This window comes from Pezoporus flaviventris, unplaced genomic scaffold, assembly GCF_033815535.1.
Source record: "Pezoporus flaviventris isolate CSIRO_AGI_PZ_B2104156 unplaced genomic scaffold, CSIRO_AGI_Pfla_v1 ptg000148l, whole genome shotgun sequence".
NCBI lineage: Eukaryota > Metazoa > Chordata > Aves > Psittaciformes > Psittacidae > Pezoporus > Pezoporus flaviventris.
Window position 1 is genome coordinate 912,364 of NW_026892696.1, and position 17,549 is coordinate 929,912.

General features: G+C 56.0%; 3 protein-coding genes across 3 annotated transcripts in view; 1 reads left to right on the forward strand and 2 right to left on the reverse strand.

Annotated features, from left to right (window-relative positions):
* Positions 1–9,422: 9,422 nt before the first annotated feature.
* CAMK2N1 (calcium/calmodulin dependent protein kinase II inhibitor 1) lies at positions 9,423–11,744 on the reverse strand. The gene is made up of 2 exons (XM_061479405.1): positions 11,510–11,744; positions 9,423–10,794 (listed from the first exon to the last, which is right to left on the reverse strand). Exons 1-2 carry the CDS (start codon positions 11,667–11,669, stop codon positions 10,724–10,726), a joined length of 231 nt encoding a protein of 76 aa, XP_061335389.1. The 5' UTR covers positions 11,670–11,744; the 3' UTR covers positions 9,423–10,723.
* Positions 11,745–11,822: 78 nt separating this feature from the next.
* The window catches only part of CASP9 (caspase 9), a 48,397-nt gene continuing 42,670 nt past the window's right edge, over positions 11,823–17,549 (forward strand). The window contains exon 1 of the mRNA XM_061479398.1: positions 11,823–11,838. The gene's annotated coding sequence lies outside the window, so the exon portion shown is untranslated. The remainder of the gene's footprint in view (positions 11,839–17,549) is intronic.
* Positions 14,239–16,760, reverse strand: MUL1 (mitochondrial E3 ubiquitin protein ligase 1). The gene is made up of 4 exons (XM_061479355.1): positions 16,604–16,760; positions 16,193–16,280; positions 15,673–15,793; positions 14,239–14,976 (listed from the first exon to the last, which is right to left on the reverse strand). Exons 1-4 carry the CDS (start codon positions 16,721–16,723, stop codon positions 14,244–14,246), a joined length of 1,062 nt encoding a protein of 353 aa, XP_061335339.1. The 5' UTR covers positions 16,724–16,760; the 3' UTR covers positions 14,239–14,243.

The following is a 17,549-nucleotide window of genomic DNA, read 5'->3' on the forward strand; positions in this document are numbered from 1 at the left end:
GTGAGGTGGGTTTGGGGTGGGAAGGTGTCAGGGTAAAACCACCCCGGAAGGTGGGATGAGCTGGCTGTCGGGTGTAAACCCCTTGGAGAAGGTGCTCTGCTTGGGGCTGTGGATCCTTGCAGCCCTCTCTTGCCATGTGCTGGTGCAAGGCAGGGAGAGGAGTCAATGCCAAAGCACTGTGAAGGGTAGAAGCAATGGATTTTGAGGGTGGCCAAATGCACCCCTGTTTGCTGATGTGGTGCTTGTCTAATGGTGGAGCTGGTTCCTTCTCGAGTGAGGACTGGAGCTGAAGGCTGATATTTGCTCCTCCACAGAGGGAGCAAATGGCGCTGGTCCCAGCCTGCCCAAGCCCTGCAAAGTGGCTCCTGTCCTGCTTGGTTCAAAGGCTTCAGAAAATGGTCTTCCCCTGAGGATACCCCTGCTCATCCCAGCCTGGTTTGGGTTGGAAGGGACCTTAAAGCTCCTCCAGCTCCAGCCACTGCCACGGGCAGGGACCCCTTCCACTAGAGCAGCTTGCTCCAAGCCCCTGTGTCCAACCTGGCCTTGAGCACTGCCAGGGATGGGGCAGCCACAGCTTCTCTGGGCACCCTGTGCCAGCGCCTCAGCACCCTCACAGGGAAGAGCTTCTGCCTAAGAGCTCATCTCAGTCTCCCCTCGGGCAGGTTAAAGCCATTCCCCTTGGCCTGTCCCTACATCCCTTGTCCCAAGCCCCTCTCCAGCTTTCCTGCAGCCCCTTCAGGCACTGGAGCTGCTCTCAGGTCTCCCCTTCAGGAGCCTTCTCTTCTCAGGCTGACCCAGCCCAGCTCTCTCAGCCTGGCTCCAGGGCAGAGCTGCTCCAGCCCTCGCAGCATCCCATCCCATCCCATCCCATCCCATCCCATCCCATCCCATCCCATCCCATCCCATCCCATCCCATCCCATCCCAATCCATCCCAGGGCTGTTAAGTGAATGCAAGCGAGTGCTGGATGCTGCAGGGTCGGTGTGAGCTGCTGCTGGCTTTGGGGACTTGGCCACCTTTCTCCTGGGGTCAAGTTCCCCTTTTCTGGGTCTCTCCATCAAGGACAGTGAAGGGATGGGGTCGGTCCTGCAGCCAGGGGTCACCCCACCACGTTAGGGATGGCTCCAGCAGCACCATGTCCCCAGCAGGAGACAGGCTCAGGCCATGGGTCCCACCCCACAGCACAGCTTTGGATGTGATCCCTGCTCATTTCTCCTCTCTTCCTGGGGCTGCACATGCTGCGTGTGGCTTATGCAAGCGCCGGGAGCCTTGTGTAACAGTGCTGCAGGCGTTGGGCACGGCCACAGGGGTGGGTGGCTGCGGGGGTCTGCAGCATCTGTGTGCACAGGAGCATCTATGCACCCACCTGGGCTCTCCCTCCTGCCTGCACCCTCCCTGCATTCAGTCCTGGTGCTCAGAGCTGTAAGATGGATGCTCTGGGGTCTTGTAGCTGTTTGCTCCTGGCACACAGGTTAAACTGGGATACACCAGACACAGGCACATACACCCCAAATAGGAGATGGGGATCTGTGCTGAGTGTATTCACTTTCAGGGGCTAAGGGATGGAGGCCGCTCCCCAGGCTCCTTGATGGGGCTGGCCTGGGGGGTCACAGCCCCATCAGCCTGGCCTCAGCCTCCCCTCATACCCTCTTCCATTGCACCAAGGTGCAAAGTGAGATTCTGCTACTATCCCCCTTGTTTTGCTGTGCTGGGTGTCCTTTGAGCTCGCCCCTGCCTTCCCAGCACCCTCGGCCAATTTGGGACCGAACCTGTTGCTATGGAAACCAATTGAGGATGCTGAGGATGCTGCAGGGGACTCATCCCGCTCCCTGCACAGGGTGATTAGCTTCTGCCTTTCCTTAACCTGCGTTATGGGGATGGTGCATTAACGTAGGCATTAACCCCGCTGGGAGGTTAAGCCCTGTGGGTGGTTACACCCAGAGCACAGCTCAGCTTTGCACCATGCTGGATCTCGCACGTCACTCAACCAAGCGTGTAGCACCTTTGCTGTAAGGGTTTTCTGCCCTTGGATTTGTTCAGGTCAGGTGAAGATAAACCCAGAGCAGCTTTCCAAAGGCAGCACCTCCAAACCAAGACCCGTCTGTTGCTGGTTTCCATCCCGCTGGGGATGCTGGGGCTTGGGAAGGGCTGGGACTGGATCCCACCCAGCTGGGAGCTGAGCTTCACCCAGCTCCACTCATCACAGTGTGGGTGCCTCGGGGTTGAGGCTTCACACCCTGGGCAGGGTCTCAGAGCTGTATCTGCTTCCTCTGGCCTTGACCCAGGGAATTAGCTGGTGCTTCAGGTTTAAAACGATGCTAAGCTGAGGGAATGCTAATCAATTGGAGCTAGGTGGCAAATCCAAAGTGCTTGCATGCAGTGGCATCAGCAACAACCCCCTGTACATGTGTGTATATCTATATGGGGGTGTGTGTGTATGTGTGTGTATGTGTGTGTATATCTATATGTGTGTGTATGTGTGTGTATATCTATGTGTGTGTGTATCTGTGTGTGTGTATGTGTGTGTATATCTATATGTGTGTGTGTATATCTATATGTGTGTGTGTATATCTATATGTGTGTGTATATCTATGTGTATGTATGTGTGTGTGTGTGTATATCTATATGTGTGTGTATATCTGTGTGTGTATGTGTGTGTATATCTATATGTGTGTGTGTATATCTATATGTGTGTGTATATCTATGTGTGTGTATGTGTGTGTATATCTATATGTGTGTGTGTATATCTATGTGTGTGTGTATGTATGTGTGTGTGTGTGTATATGTGTGTGTGTATATCTGTGTGTGTGTGTTATCTCTGTGTGTGTATGTATGTGTGTGTATGTGTGTGTATATCTATATGTGTGTGTGTATATCTGTGTGTGTATCTATATGTGTGTGTGTATCTGTGTGTATATCTATATGTGTGCATATCTGTGTGTGTGTATGTGTGTGTAGATCTATATGTGTGTGTATGTGTGTATGTGTGTGTATATCTATATGTGTGTATGTGTGTGTAGATCTATATGTGTGTGTATGTGTGTGTTTATGTGTGTGTAGATCTCTATGTGTGTGTATGTGTATGTGTGTGTGTGTATATCTATATGTGTGTGTATGTGTGTGTAGATCTCTATGTGTGTGTATGTGTATGTGTGTGTGTGTATATCTATATGTGTGTGTATGTGTGTGTATATCTATATGTGTGTGTATGTGTGTGTAGATCTATGTGTGTGTATGTGTGTGTGTATGTGTGTGTAGATCTATGTGTGTGTATGTGTGTGTAGATCTATGTGTGTATGTGTGTGTATGTGTGTGTAGATCTATATGTGTGTGTATGTGTGTGTGTATGTGTGTGTATATCTATATGTGTGTGTGTATCTCTGTGTGTATGTGTGTGTATGTATGTGTACGTGTGCGTATGTGTGTGTATTTCTATATGTGTGTGTGTATGTGTGTGTATGTGTATGTGTGTGTGTGTATATCTATATGTGTGTGTGTATGTGTGTGTATGTGTGTGTGTGTGTGTGTGAGCGAGCCCCCTCCAGCAATGCCCGTTTCAAAGAGCCCCTTCAAGCTCTCCCAGTGCTTCCCAAGGTGCTGCTGTGCCTGACCCCATCCCCGCGGCTCCCTGTGGGCAGTTGGGGGCCGCTGCGGGCTGAGCTCCTCTGCGTGCCTCTGAGTCACGGAGTGCTTTCACGTTCGTGTTCGTGTTCGTGTTCGTGTTCTGTTCGTGTTCGCGTTCGCGTTCGTGTTCGTGTTCGGTTCGTGTTCGCGTTCGTGTTCCTGTTCGCGTTCATGCTCGTGTTCCTGCTCGTGTTCATGCTCGTGTTCGTGTTCGTGTTCGCGTTCATGTTCCTGTTCGCGTTCATGTTCGTGTTGGTGTTCACGTTCGTGTTCACGTTCGGTTCGTGTTCGTGTTCCTGTTTGTGTTTGCGTTCGTGTTTGCGTTCGCGTTCCTGTTCACAGCTGCGTTCGTGTTCGTGTTCGTGCTCGGTTCGCGTTCGCGTTCGCGTTCCTGTTCGCGTTCCTGTTCCTGTTCGTGTTTGTGTTCGTGTTCATGTTCGGTTCGTGTTCGTGTTCCTGTTCGTGTTCCTGTTCGCGTTCGCGTTCCTGTTCGCGTTCAGTTCGTGTTCGTGTTCATATTCCTGTTCGTGTTCATGTTCGTGTTCCTGTTCATGTTCCTGTTCGCATTCGCGTTCCTGTTCGCGTTCCTGTTCGTGTTCCTGTTCGTGTTCCTGTTCGCGTTCGCGTTCCTGTTCGCGTTCAGTTCGTGTTCGTGTTCATATTCCTGTTCGTGTTCATGTTCGTGTTCCTGTTCATGTTCCTGTTCGCGTTCGCGTTCCTGTTCGCGTTCCTGTTCACGTTCCTGTTCGCGTTCGCGTTCGTATCCATGTTCGTGTTCGTGTTCCTGTTCGCGTTCCTGTTCACGTTCCTGTTCGCGTTCGTGTTCGTATCCATGTTCGTGTTCGCGTTCCTTTTCACGTTCCTGTTCGCGTTCACGTTCATGTTCGTGTTCGTGTTCATGTTCACGTTCCTGTTTGTGTTCATGTTCGTGTTCACGCTCCTGTTTGTGTTCATGTTCATGTTCACGTTCCTGTTCGCGTTCACGTTCGTGTTCGTGTTCATGTTCGCGTTCCTGTTTGTGTTCATGTTTGTGTTCGCGTTCCTGTTTGTGTTCATGTTCGTGTTCACGTTCCTGTTTGTGTTCATGTTCGTGTTCACGTTCCTGTTCGCGTTCACGTTCGTGTTCGTGTTCATGTTCGCGTTCCTGTTTGTGTTCATGTTCGTGTTCACGTTCCTGTTCGCGTTCACGTTCGTGTTCGTGTTCATGTTCGCGTTCCTGTTTGTGTTCATGTTCGTGTTCGCGTTCCTGTTTGTTTTTGTGCAGGATTGGAGCAAAGCCGGGGGGGGGGGGGGGGGCAGACACCGGCTGTGGACCGGGGGCTGACTCAGAGCTGGATCAGCCCCAGCCCCACACCCAGCTCCGTGACTCACCACAGGGGGTTTGCGGTGCCCGGGGCTCTCTCCCTGTGTTTTGGTTTCATTTCCTTACCCCAGGAAGGGGGCGATGCTCCGGGGGCACCAGGGGATGCCCCCCTCTTGCCATGGCTTCTCAGCACAGCAGCTCCACGGGAAGAGCGAGAGGGGTGGGACGATGCTGAGAGCCACTGGGAGAGATGAGGTGGGCGAAGCAAAGGATGGTGCAGGTGCTGTCTCTGCGGACATATGTCATTAATAACAGCCTTGCCTCAGCATGGAGGGAGCCCTAATTCCTCTGGATCCTTCGAATCCCTCATGCTGCATCATGGGCTCTTCATGAGGGACTGTAACAACAGGACAAGGGGTGATGGGTTCAAACTGAAACAGGGGAAGTTCAGGTTGGAGATAAGGCAGAAGCTCTTCCCTGTGAGGGTGCTGAGGCGCTGGCACAGGGTGCCCAGAGAAGCTGTGGCTGCCCCATCCCTGGCAGTGTTCAAGGCCAGGTTGGACACAGGGGCTTGGAGCAAGCTGCTCTAGTGGAAGGGGTCCCTGCCCGTGGCAGTGGTTAGAACTGGATGAGCTTTAAGGTCCCTTCAGCGCAAACCATCCTGTGGCTCTATAAGGCTGGGAACTGGAGCAGCCCCGAGAAGGCAGCAGCAATGCTCCTTTACCCACTGATGGCGTGAGAACGCTCCTGGGTTGCACAGATGAGAGGCTGCGCAAGCATCCCCTCCAGACCTTTCCTGTTTCACTGAGGGGCACCAGCAGTGCTGCAGGGGCTGATGCTTTGCTGAGGTTTGGGTTTGATTTGAGCAGCTGCTGCTGCAATTAACTCCCAGTGCAACTTTCCTCCTGTTTTGGGTGAGGTGTCTCCCACTTGTTCTTGTAACGCAACAGTTTGACACCTTGAGCAGTGTAGGAATGGAGACGTCTGATGCTCTACTTCATTCTCATTAGTGGGAGCAGCTGTTTAGAATATCCTTGGAATCTTAACTCCAGGCAAAAAGAAGGAGCTTGGAGAGGCAGGAGCTCTGCTTCCTGCCTCCCAGAGGGAAGGGTTTGGGATTAGGTTCAGGATATTCCAAAGGTGTGAAATGTCACATCCTGGAAGCGGTTTCCTGACCCCTCTATTTAGTCCTGGTGAGCCCATGTGTGGCCCAGGAGGGAAGCTGGGCATGGGGAAGCATTTCCCATCCTCTGGAGGTGTTTTGCTTGGTGGAGATGCCTGGGAATCCTGTTAGTGCTTATCACAGGCCTGGGCAACTGAGTGGCTGGACCAGATTTGGTGTGAGAAAGGTGCTCTCCCCATCTCCCATGGGGTGCTGTGTGGGGTGCCCCAGGGGGACCAGTGGAGCTTGGGAATGAGCTCTTTTGTACCCTGTTTTCCCCCAGTTTTGTTGCCTCTGATCGTTATTCCCCCTCCCACCCCCCCAGTTTTAGCCCTTTGGGTGCTAATGTCGGTGTCCGAATATCCCACAGGGATAACAAGCAGGATCACAGAGCCTCAGTGGCCTCTAGTGGCTGTGGGACAAAGAGCCTGGGGACGAGGGACCTGCAGCCCCCCAAGTCCCCCAGACAAGCAGCAGTTTGGGTCCACACCATCAGAAGCTTCTTTCCCAGGGCAATACTCAAAGGTACAGGGGATTTGGGCAAAGAAAGGGCCCCATTTGGTGGAGGAGCACCCAGCAGGAGGGTGCTGCATCCCAAATCCCCCTGGGCCAAGCAGGGTGCAGAGATTTGGAGCATGGGATTGGTTTATTCCTCATTCTTGTGTTCAAATATGGGAGGAAAACCAGAGGTTTTCTGCAGGGCAGAATTCCCTTTATGTTTTATCCATTTCCGTTTTGCTAAAGCACGTTTTCTGTTGGTATAAAACATGAGCCCCATGTGGTCGAAAACGGTCTTGAAGAACCAAAAAGGGTTTGATACCATTAAAACGACCAGTTTTGTGCCTCCTCCACCAAAGGTCACTAAACCTGCCCTATTGTGAGCGACTGTGATTTTCCCATAAGGAAAAGAGTGGGGAAAACTGTCCCCATTTTATTCCCCAAACCCACAGCATTTGGGAGCAGGCTGGAGCATCCCTGCCCTCGGCACACTGCTCCCCGTCCCACGCCGTCCCTCCTGGCTCCCCCCACAACAAATAAATCCCTTTGCAGGGGAGTGCTGGCCTAGTTTAACGTGCCCTAGTTCTGGTGGGAAAGAAGGAAACAGAAAAGAGACTATTTATTTTGGGCAGTTGCTCCATGGGCATCCTTTTGGGGGGGAAGAGCTGGGGGGGGGGGGGTTTACCCATTGCAACCCCCTGCCCTCGACCTTTGGGGTGGGTTTGTGCTTGTGGGTTATTGCAAACCGCTCTGGAGAGGTGGGAAATGACCCAGAATGAGCATCCATTGATGACTGCCCTGAGCCCCCCATCGCTGGTATCACCCCTTGGGAGTTCATGCGATGCAAAGGGCTGATGCTGCAATTGATGTGAGGGCTTCAAGCCTATAGAAACCAGTGGCTTTAGAGATGAATAAAAATATTCAAATATTCCCCCCCCCCCCCCCAAAGTTCTTGGGTGCGAGGGCCCTGCTGTGCTGGGGCAGCAAGTGCTTCATCACCTTCCTCCAGTGCCAGAATCCCTGCAGAAATGGGATTAAAGGGCATGTTTGGGTAAGGGAGTGGGAATTTGCAAGTGCTCCGAGTGCCACCTGGCCCTCTGCACCTTGCTTGTCCCTTGGCATCCTGCTCCTGCCATAGGTGCCAAGTTCCTCTTGGTGAATAACCCTGCAAACACCTCTTCCATTGTGGCTTTTGGGGGTTTATTTTTACTCCTTTTTATTTTCTTCCCACCGCTGCCAAAACAAGCAGCCCATATGGGCTGGGGCTGGGTGGGTTTTTTTGGCTGTTTCCATAGGGATTTGATGCTGGAGCTGCTGGTGCCAGCTCCCCAGGGGGGATTCTTTTCCTCTGATCCCTGTAACCAGAGCCTGGTCCCGGCATCTCCCAGCCAAGGTCACCGGGGAGACCGCAGGCAGCGTTGGGCCATCTGTTAAATAATGTATGTAATAAACTCCTGCCCCGTGGCCAGCTTAATCCTTAAATCCTCCTTCAAAATATCATCTCCCAGTGATGCACAGCTGGGGGATCCCCAGCTCAGCTCTTGGGAACATCTTCCCCCTCACACCCCATATTGCACCCCTCTTTCCTCATCCCTCCATCCCGCATCCTCCCTGTAAGTGAGCTCGCTGCACACTGGGCTCTCCTGCTCCATTATTTATGTGTCATGCATGAAAGATGCATATAAAAGAGCAGTTTATAACGCACTGGAATCTCCTCTTCTTTCAGCCTCCCTTCCCCCTCAGGCTTTCTCTGGTTCAGCCTTGGCTGCTCCTGGGTGTCAAGGTGGCTTTTGGAGGCTCCTGTGGCCATGCATGGACCCCATCCCTGGAGCATGTGGGTTTCAGTGCTCAGAGGTGTGTTTGATGCATGGTGACTGTGCAGTTGGGTCTGACAGACCCAGAGATGAGGTTTTCATGCAAAATAGAGGTTTTTTGGGGAATCTAATTAACCAATGCCTGCAACCAGCCCATGGTTGTGTCTTATGAGCTGGCCTCTGCAGATGCAGGATTCTCTACTCCTCCCCGGGCTTCGTTTCCTCTTCCCAAAGCCCTGGGCTTGCACTTGGATGCTGTCTGGGGCAAAACCCATCAGACTTGGGGAGGGGAAAATATCCCTCCATGGCCTAACTCATGCTTTGCAGGGGCATTAGGTCACCAGCCCTGGAGCCAAAGGGTTGGTGGCCACTGAGTCCAAGCTGCACTGAACCCACTGAGGGGGGAATGGAAACAATTAGGGATTCATAATATATTACTGTAGTTTTATATCTACATATAGTTATATTATTTCCGTTGGGATAACCCCCATACCCAGGACCCATTTCCCCCGACATGGCTGTGTTTTCACCCCCTTAGTGCAGAAGTTTGCTCATGCAGGTCGCCCAGGCAGAGCCATAATGGCTCTTATGAGCCCAGGCTGTGACTACTAGTGGTATTCAAAGGGGACCAGCTGGGATTTGGGTTTTGGTGAGAAGGGAGGAGGACAGACAGGCAATCCTGGGATGAAAGTCCCCATTTCCCACAGCTTTCTCAGTAGTGAAGGGGATGATGCCTTCCTGCCTCCCCAGCATCCCCTTTTGGGACCTCGTATTGAATTTCCCCCTGAATCTGAGCCCCCGAGGCATTCCCTCATCAAACAAACTAAAGAATCCCATAGGTAAATATTAATCATAACTAATTATTAGGGGCACAGCATGACCCTGATCCCGAGGGGGCCAAGCTGAGCTTTCTTTCATTATTTGGTGTGTTATTTGGGTGTCGGGGGCTCGCGGTGCTGGGTGGGAAATCACGGCAGAGCCACAGGGATTATTATTACTATTATATATATATATTTTTACCATTTTTGTTTAATTTTCCTCTTTATTTGGACATCGCAGAAATAGCCCTGTGGAGTGAAGTGCAACATACACAATATCTCAGAAAAGGAGGAAAGAAAACCTTGCCCGGAGGTCGGTCACTCAGTCGCAAACAGAAACAAGGAACAAGCCCTCGCCAAGAGGCTTTTTTTTGTTTGTTTTTTACCTCTTTTTTATATGCACATCATGCAAAATAGTTCAAAAGAAAGATTAGAAAAGAGAAGTCAAAGAAAAACCCCACGAGAGATTCGCCCAAGCCCTCGAAAGAGCAGAAAACCCCGAGTGCTGCTTGACTCGGGGAGGGAATCGCTGCCCTCCGGCATCTCCAAGTGTTTGGCACTCTTGTGATTACATCAGGTTAGTTTATCTATATCATTTGAATACAGTCTATTAAAGAAACGGCCACAACAGAAGGAAAATAAACCCCAAACCAAACAAATCACCACACTACAGACTGCAGGGTAGTTAGAAAAGCCGAGCACCCCCCACCCCCCTGTACATATAAAATCTGTCCCTTTGCTCACAGCAACCAAGAAATACAAGCTTTAAAAAATAGCCAGCGCTTCTTCCTCTAGGCCCTTCCCTTATAAAAGTTTGGGGGTTTCCCCCTCGAGAACCTTAAAACGTGACTAAAACGAAAGAGATATTTATATATTTTATATAGTTTTCCAACATCCAAAGACATCAACATAAAAAACAAACCAACCTCGGAAGGGAAGGGGGAGCGTGGTACATCCAAGTGCACGGATTCATTTTTGCAAGGTTAAATAATGTAAACAAGGTGCCCGCTGGGAATGCCCCTGGAAAGGGGGGAGACCCCCGGGGGAGGGGGGTCTCACTTCCACCCCTTCCATCCTTTGCCACCCCCTTTTTCCCTTCTTACCCCCCACCCCCCCCCAAGATCTCGCGTGGTGCAAGGTTCATCAGACCCAGAGGAGGAATCGCGAGTGATTCCGAGCCGCGGTGTCGCTGCCTCCATTCATCCCTTGTGCCGCAGGTTGGGATAAGGGATTGGGGGGGGGGGCTGTGTATTTTTCGCGATTCTCTCGTTTTCCAGTGGTTTATCAGTAGTTTGGTGGCCGTGGCTGGGCAGGGCTCCTGGAGGGCAGAGGCTGCGCTGCTGTGCGACGGGGACGGCTCTCCAAGTGCTCGCTCAGCATACAGGCGCTGCGGTCTTGGCGGGGGGGTTGGTGGTGGTTATTTTCTGCCCATAACCTGTGCCATTGTAAACCGAACACCCCCCCCACCCTCCGGCCCCGGCTCCCCGGGTGTCCCCGGGGAGGCTTTAAACATCAGGAGGGGCTTTTTCCGAGAGGTTTTGTAGCACATCATCGATTCGATCGTCTTCAATAACCACTAGAAAGCAGAAGAAAACCCCAGCGTAACCGTGGTGAATGCTCTGCTCCCCAAGCCCAAGGTCACCCCGCGGTGGTGGGCACCCTGGGGTGGGTTTTGGGGGTCCCATATCCCTGGTGTGATGGGTGGCAAAGCCAGCACAAAGCCTGACGTTTTGGGGGGGGTGCTTGGCGTGCTGTGTCCTGTCCCCAGGGAGGGTACCCAGTACCCAGCACAGTGCCTGGTGCCCTTCCTACAGCCCGGGGATGGTCCCCAGGGCATGGTGGCTTGTCCCCGAGAAAGGTCTCTTTACCCCTATGCCCTGGGGATTGTCCCCTGAACATGATGCCCTGTCCCTGGGGAAAACCCCTGCTGCCCTACAGCCCGGGACACTCTTCCATGTCTTAGGAAGGTCCTTGATGCCCGACACCCCGGGGAAGAGCCCTGGGGCACGGTGCCCGACACCTCGCAGGGACCCCGCTGCATCGTGCCTGTCCCTGGGGACAGTCCCCGGCGTCCTGTATTCCTGCGGAAGGTCCCTGGGACACGGTGCCCCGCACCCCATAGGTACCCAGCGCACAAGGTACCATCCCCAGGGATGCTCCCCGCTTCCCTTCATCGCGGGAAGGTCCCGGGGACGCGATGCCCGACACCCCGCGGGGTGCTCCCCACCCCAGGGGACGCCCCATCCCCTGCGAAACCCGTGCCCGCCGCCGCCCGTCCCCGCCGCACCCACCTCTCTTGCTGCGGCCGATCTGCCCCAGCTTGGGCGGCCGCTTGCCCTGCCCGCCGGCGAGGAGCCCGTCGGGGCCGCGGAGCCGAACGGGGAACGGCAGCTGCCCCACGGCCGCGTCCCCCGCCAGCTGCCCCTCGCCGTAGGGCGGCCCCTCCGACATAGGAGCGGCGGGGGGGGGGCCGCCGCCGCCGCCGCCCCCCGACAGCCTCCCGGGGCACGGGGCCCGCGGGCCCGGGGCAGCGGCGCAGCGGGGCGCGGGGCGGCCGCCCCGTCACATCCCGGCCGGGCCCGGCGCTGCTGGCGGCTCCGCGGCTGCGGCGGCGGCTCCGGCGGCGGCAGCGATAGAGGAGCGGGGGGCGGGACCGGGCGGGACGGGGCGGGAGAGGATCAGCCCCCGGGACCGGCCCCGGCACCGCCCCCGGTGGGCGACCCCTCGGGGTTCCCCCGGGGCTGCCCCACCGGAGCGTCCCGCAGAGTCCCGGGAGCGCGGAGCTGCCCCGCAGCATCCCCAGGGAGCCCGGAGCTGCCCCAGAGCATCCCCAAGGAGCCCGGAGCTGCCCCGCAGCATCCCCAGGGAGCCCGGAGCTGCCCCAGAGCATCCCCAAGGAGCCCGGAGCTGCCCCGCAGCATCCCCAAGGAGCCCGGAGCTGCCTCACAGTGTCCTTGTGGAGCCTTGAGCTGCCCTGCAGCATCCCTGAGGAGCCAGAAGCTGCCCCACAGCTCCGTCTGGGGAGCTCAGCGCCTGTCCCCAGGGAGTGTGGGCTCAGCCCCACATCTGCCCAGCAGAAATGAGCCATTGTGGGGCCACTGGCACTCCATGGGGGGCTGCAATGCATGGAGTCGGTCAGGGTTACGCGTGGCTGTGGGTCCCCAGGACGTGGCCCTACACAAGCTGCTCCTGGGGGATTGCCAAAGGGCTTTGGGGTTGCTGAGAACTTTCCAATGGACTTTTTCCTAGCAGTGCTGCCACAGCAGAGCAGCTCATTGTGGTTATTGCTCAGCAAAGGGCCAGTTTGGGGAAGACCAGGGTTATAGTTCTATACAGCCCCTATATATGGGGGTGGTGGGGGGCTGTTCTGGCATCCCTGGTGCATCCTCTGCAAAGCCGAGCTGTGGGCGCAGTGTGGAAGGCAGCAAAAAGCCCATTCCCACAGATTGGGTTACAACAACTCTGCTCATGGGTTACTTGGGAATCATGGAATGGTTTGGGTTCGAAAGGGCCTTAAGATCATCCAATTCCACCCCCCTGCCCTGGGCAGGGACACCGTGATATAACAAATACCGGGCTGTGCTTTCAATATAGGACTTGCAAGCGACTCGGATTGACGCTGAGCGGGACCCGGTCAGGATGGGGTGTCCCATGCCCAAGGACTGGGATGTGCTGCTCCCGTACCCAAACCCTGCGTTTCCTAAGCCCTCAGCTCCAGAAGCCCCTCTCCCGCACACCCCCGAGCTGTCAGCTCCTTACATAAGGTTGCGTCTCCGCCCGAGCTATCACGGGGGAAAGATGGAAATCGGAGGAGAAGGGGATGGGGAAAGCACAGCCCCCCCACAAGGGTATTTTTAGGCTCTGTGTGACAGTGACAGCTCCAATCCCCCGGCAAGGCGCTGAGGCCACATCCTGCCCCGCTCTGCTGTGGGGTGTGTGTCCATGTGTCCCTCACGCTGCTCCTGAGGAGAGGACGAGGCCGTTTGGGGTGGTTGGTCCCCAGGAACCACAGGGAGAAGAGGGAGGGCTTGGCCATCTGGATCCTGGCTTTTCCCATTGGGATTCTGGGTTTCTGGCGTGCAGGCAGCGCGCAGGCAGGCAGCCACCGCCATCTACAGCTGATGTTCCATGTGCTCTTCCCCCAGATCCTGGGGGTTTTGGATGTTCCTACTCCAGGCCCCTAAAACAGGGGCTGCCCACTTGGTGTTCAATCAAAACTTCAGTGCCCCCACAGCAAACACGAACTGGAGTGGCACACTGGGTTTGCTAACCCTCGTGGGTGCTGGCACTGCACGTGATTTGTGGCAAAACAAGGGATTTGGGAGTTTTCCTTTTGTGGATTCAGCGTTGCGGATAAGGGGCCAGGGGGGTTGGATTCAATGGGGGAGAAACAGGATCCCAATGCCAACCTTGATCACAGCTTGGGGTGATATCCCCTGCTCCAGGGCTCATCAGCACAGCCTCACCCTTGTAACGATCTGAGACAAACACGCTTTCGAGCCTATTTTATTCCTTTACACCCTATTTTGCTATCCCAGCTCAAGCCACAGTGTTTCCTCCCCATTCTTGTGTCCTGGTGCAATACAGTCCCAAACCAACATTGCAGATGATGGCAGAATCGCTTGTGTTCACACACAAATCCACTCCCTGGCACTGGGTGCCAGTGTGGCTCGAATTCTGCAGCCTCTGAGAATCCTCAATATGCTTTATTTCCCCCCACTATGTTTTATAATGCAGGTAAGGGCCTGTAGGTTTATGAAGCAGTCCAACTTCTAATGGAAGAGCTTCACTGTGTCTCCCAGCCAAGCACCAAGCCCGTTGTGAGGACTCATCTCTCCCCCCCCCACCTCTGGAGCACGATGTGAACCCCCATCAGCTGCACCATCACCTTTAAGCCCCGGCTCTGGCTCCCAAGTTGAAGCACCCGCTCACTCAAGCTCCCTCCCCTTCCCTAGACCCAAGCAGCAAGGTGAGAACACCCCTTTGTGAGAGGAGAAGAGCTCCCCCGCCCTGCAGGCACTGAATTTAACTGTTGTAGAGAGGAACCACCCTGGTGATGCCCTGCCGGCAGATGGGGCACCGCCGGGGCTCAGGCAGTGCCTGGTAGCACTCGTTGCAGGAGCACACGTGCCCACACTCCAGGAACACGCAGGATTTGGTGTTGCTCAAGCAGATGACACAGGCGTTTTTGAGTGTCTCTCCCCCCTCCACGTTCATTTCCCTCATGAGGCGCTCCTGGGCCTGCCGGAACTCATCCTGCATCTGCCTGAGGTGCTGCCGCTCGCGGTGGTGCTGGTATTGCTTCCGGAGGATGACAAAGAGGATGGCACAGGTAGCGAAGCCAAAAACCACAGTCAGGATTTTCCAGAACCGGACGCTGGATTCTTGCCTGTGGAGCAAGGAGTCAAAATCCATGGCGCTCAGGTAGTAGGGCATGCCCTGCTTCGGGGGCTGCAGCTTGATGGTGGCGTTATCCAGGACCAGCTCGCCCACCCCGGTCAGCGCCGTGCCCACCTTCAGCATCTGCTCTGTCTCCTGGATGCCCTTGGGGCGCTCCCCGCTGATGTAGTGGCCGATGACATCTGTGAAGGACTGGACAGAGGGGTGGAATTTCTCATACACCGTCTCCAGGCTGAGCTCAGCCGCATCCAGAGGCTTCATCACCCTCACGGTGATGCTGGGGGTGCCCTCCTCCACAGGCACCAGGTCAAAGGGAGTTGTGTTGGTTCTCTGGTGGATGATCTTCTCATAGTCGTTCCTGGAGAAGGGGATGAAGCAAAGGTGAGGGCTAGGGTGTCCCCAGAGGCCTGTTTTGGGGATTCACAGACATGATGATGATCCTCAGGGGGCTGGAGCACCTCCCATACAGAGGCAGGCTGAGAACATTGGGGCTGTTCAGCCTGGAGAAGACCTCAGCCTGCATGGAGACCTCAGAGCAGCTTCCAGATTCTGAAGGGGGCTACAAGGATGCTGGAGAGGGACTCTTCATCAGGGACTGGAGTGGTAGGACAAGGGGTGATGGGTTCAAACAAACAGGGGAAGTTCAGGTTGGAGATAAGGCAGAAGCTCTTCCCTGTGAGGGTGCTGAGGCACTGGCACAGGGTGCCCAGAGAAGCTGTGGCTGCCCCATCCCTGGCAGTGTTCAAGGCCAGGTTGGACACAGGGGCTTGGAACAAGCTGCTCTAGTGGAAGGGGTCCCTGCCTGTGGCAGGGGTTGGAGCTGGAGGAGCTTTAAGGTCCCTTCCAACCCAAACCAGGCTGGGATTCTGTGATTCTATGTTAGAAACTATGGCAGTGCCTGGGAACGGTCACGTAGGAATTAGGGCTGCTGTGGGTCCAGGTCTGAAGCACCTCCATCAGTCTGCCCATGTGTGATGGTATTTCAGTGTGTCAGACCTTCTGGGGCACTCTGGCTGCTGTGAAAGCTGAAGGTTTGTGTACACCGGGCACATACCAGAGGTGTGTTGTTCGGTTCCACACCATCTTGTGCTCCTGCAGCGTCAGCCGCTGCACGACGCCCTTGCAGTTCTCCACAAACTGGCTGCTCAGGGTCTCCTTCACAGACTGCACCACCCCTGAAAGAGAAACACAACATGTGTGTGTGAGCTGCTCCCCAACCGCACACGGGTACGGGCAGGATCTCAACACGACGGGGGGCACAAGAGCCAGGAGCCTGTGGAATGTGCTGTCCACAGCCAGTGCCCACCTGATAGAGGTAATATAGTCTGGGTTGGAAAGGACCTCAAAGCTCATCTAGCTCCAAGCCCCTGCCATGGGCAGGGACACCTTCCACTAGAGGAAGTGAAAGGGGGAGGATGTTCCCCTAACCCCCCTCCCCGTATAGGTATATATACACACACATATATATATACACACACACGCATATATATATACACATATATATATACACCCATATATATATACACCCATATATATATACCTGTGTAGCTGCATGCAGTAGGCCCTGCCCCTACCTTCGATGACCGCGTAGGGCACGCAGCGCCCTGGTGCTTCCAGCAGCACCGCCCGTAGGTCCCCGTCCAGCCGGACCCTCCTGGCGCCCTGCGGGGAGGGAAACGGAATCCGCGGCTCAGGCGGTGGGACCAGGCCGCGGCTCCGGCGGTGGGACCAGGCCGCGGCTCCGGCGGTGGGACCAGGCCGCGGCTCCGGCGGTGGGACCAGGCCGCGGCTCCGGCGGTGGGACCAGGCCGCGGCTCCGGCGGTGGGACCAGGCCGCGGCTCCGGCGGTGGGACCAGGCCGCGGCTCCGGCGGTGGGACCAGGCCGCGGCTCCGGCGGTGGGACCAGGCCGCGGCTCCGGCGACGGGACCAGGCCGCGGCTCCTGCCCGGGCCCGTGCGCTCTCCCGGGGACCCCCGTTACCCACCTCGAGGCCGCGGGCGATGCGGGCCCTGTGCCGGTACACGGAGCAGACGAGGGCGGTGAGCGCGGTGCTAGCAGCCAGCAGCGCGGCCTGCACCAGCGACGGCCGCCCGCCGCCCTCCATGGCCGCTGCTGTTACCCCGGCAACCGGCCGCGGGTGATGACGCACTCAGCGGCGCTCTGGAGGGTGACTCCACCATAGAGACGCTGGGTCCTCCACGGGCGGGGGGGGGGGGGAGGGCTCAGCTGGGGATGGAGTCGCAAAGTCCCCTACAAAAAGGGCCTTGTTTGGGGCGCCCAAAGCCCCGCCCCACAGCCCCATGGGGCCTGGAGGGGTCTGCCCCATATCCCGGCTCCCCAGCGTGTGGGGGGAGCAGGACAGATCCCCGCCCCGGTCTTGTAGGGGGGAACAAGCTCCATAAGCTCCAGCCCCACAAGGCCTGGATCCCATCAGGATCTTGGTACGGGGCCCAAATCCTAACACCCCGCCATGGCACTGGGGGAGAACCCCAGCGTGTCCTGCCCCCCTTCACCCCAAAGAGCCTGGGAGGGGGGAGAAAACCCAAATCCCACCCCCTGCAAAGCCTGGGGGGTGTCAGGCTAAAGCCCCCCTTCTCCTATGGGTCCAAACAGCAGCCCCATAGCACCCTGGGGAGCACCGTGGTGTGGCCCCCACCATAGCCCCAAAGTCCCCCCCATGTTGAAGCTGGGCATGGGATCTATCAGGAAGCAGCCCCCAGACCCATTTCAAAGGCTCTGTCTTGCACAGCCCATGCAGGATCCTTGCCAGCCCTGTGCTAGGGGAGGTGGGACACACACAGAGACCCTCCCCCCCCCCCCCCCAATCCCTTTGCTATTGCTTATTCTGGAAAAGCAGCAAAACAGGAGGAAAAAGCAGTGATTTGGGGTAAATGAATTGATCTTCAGGCCCTGGTGCTGCTTTTGGGGTG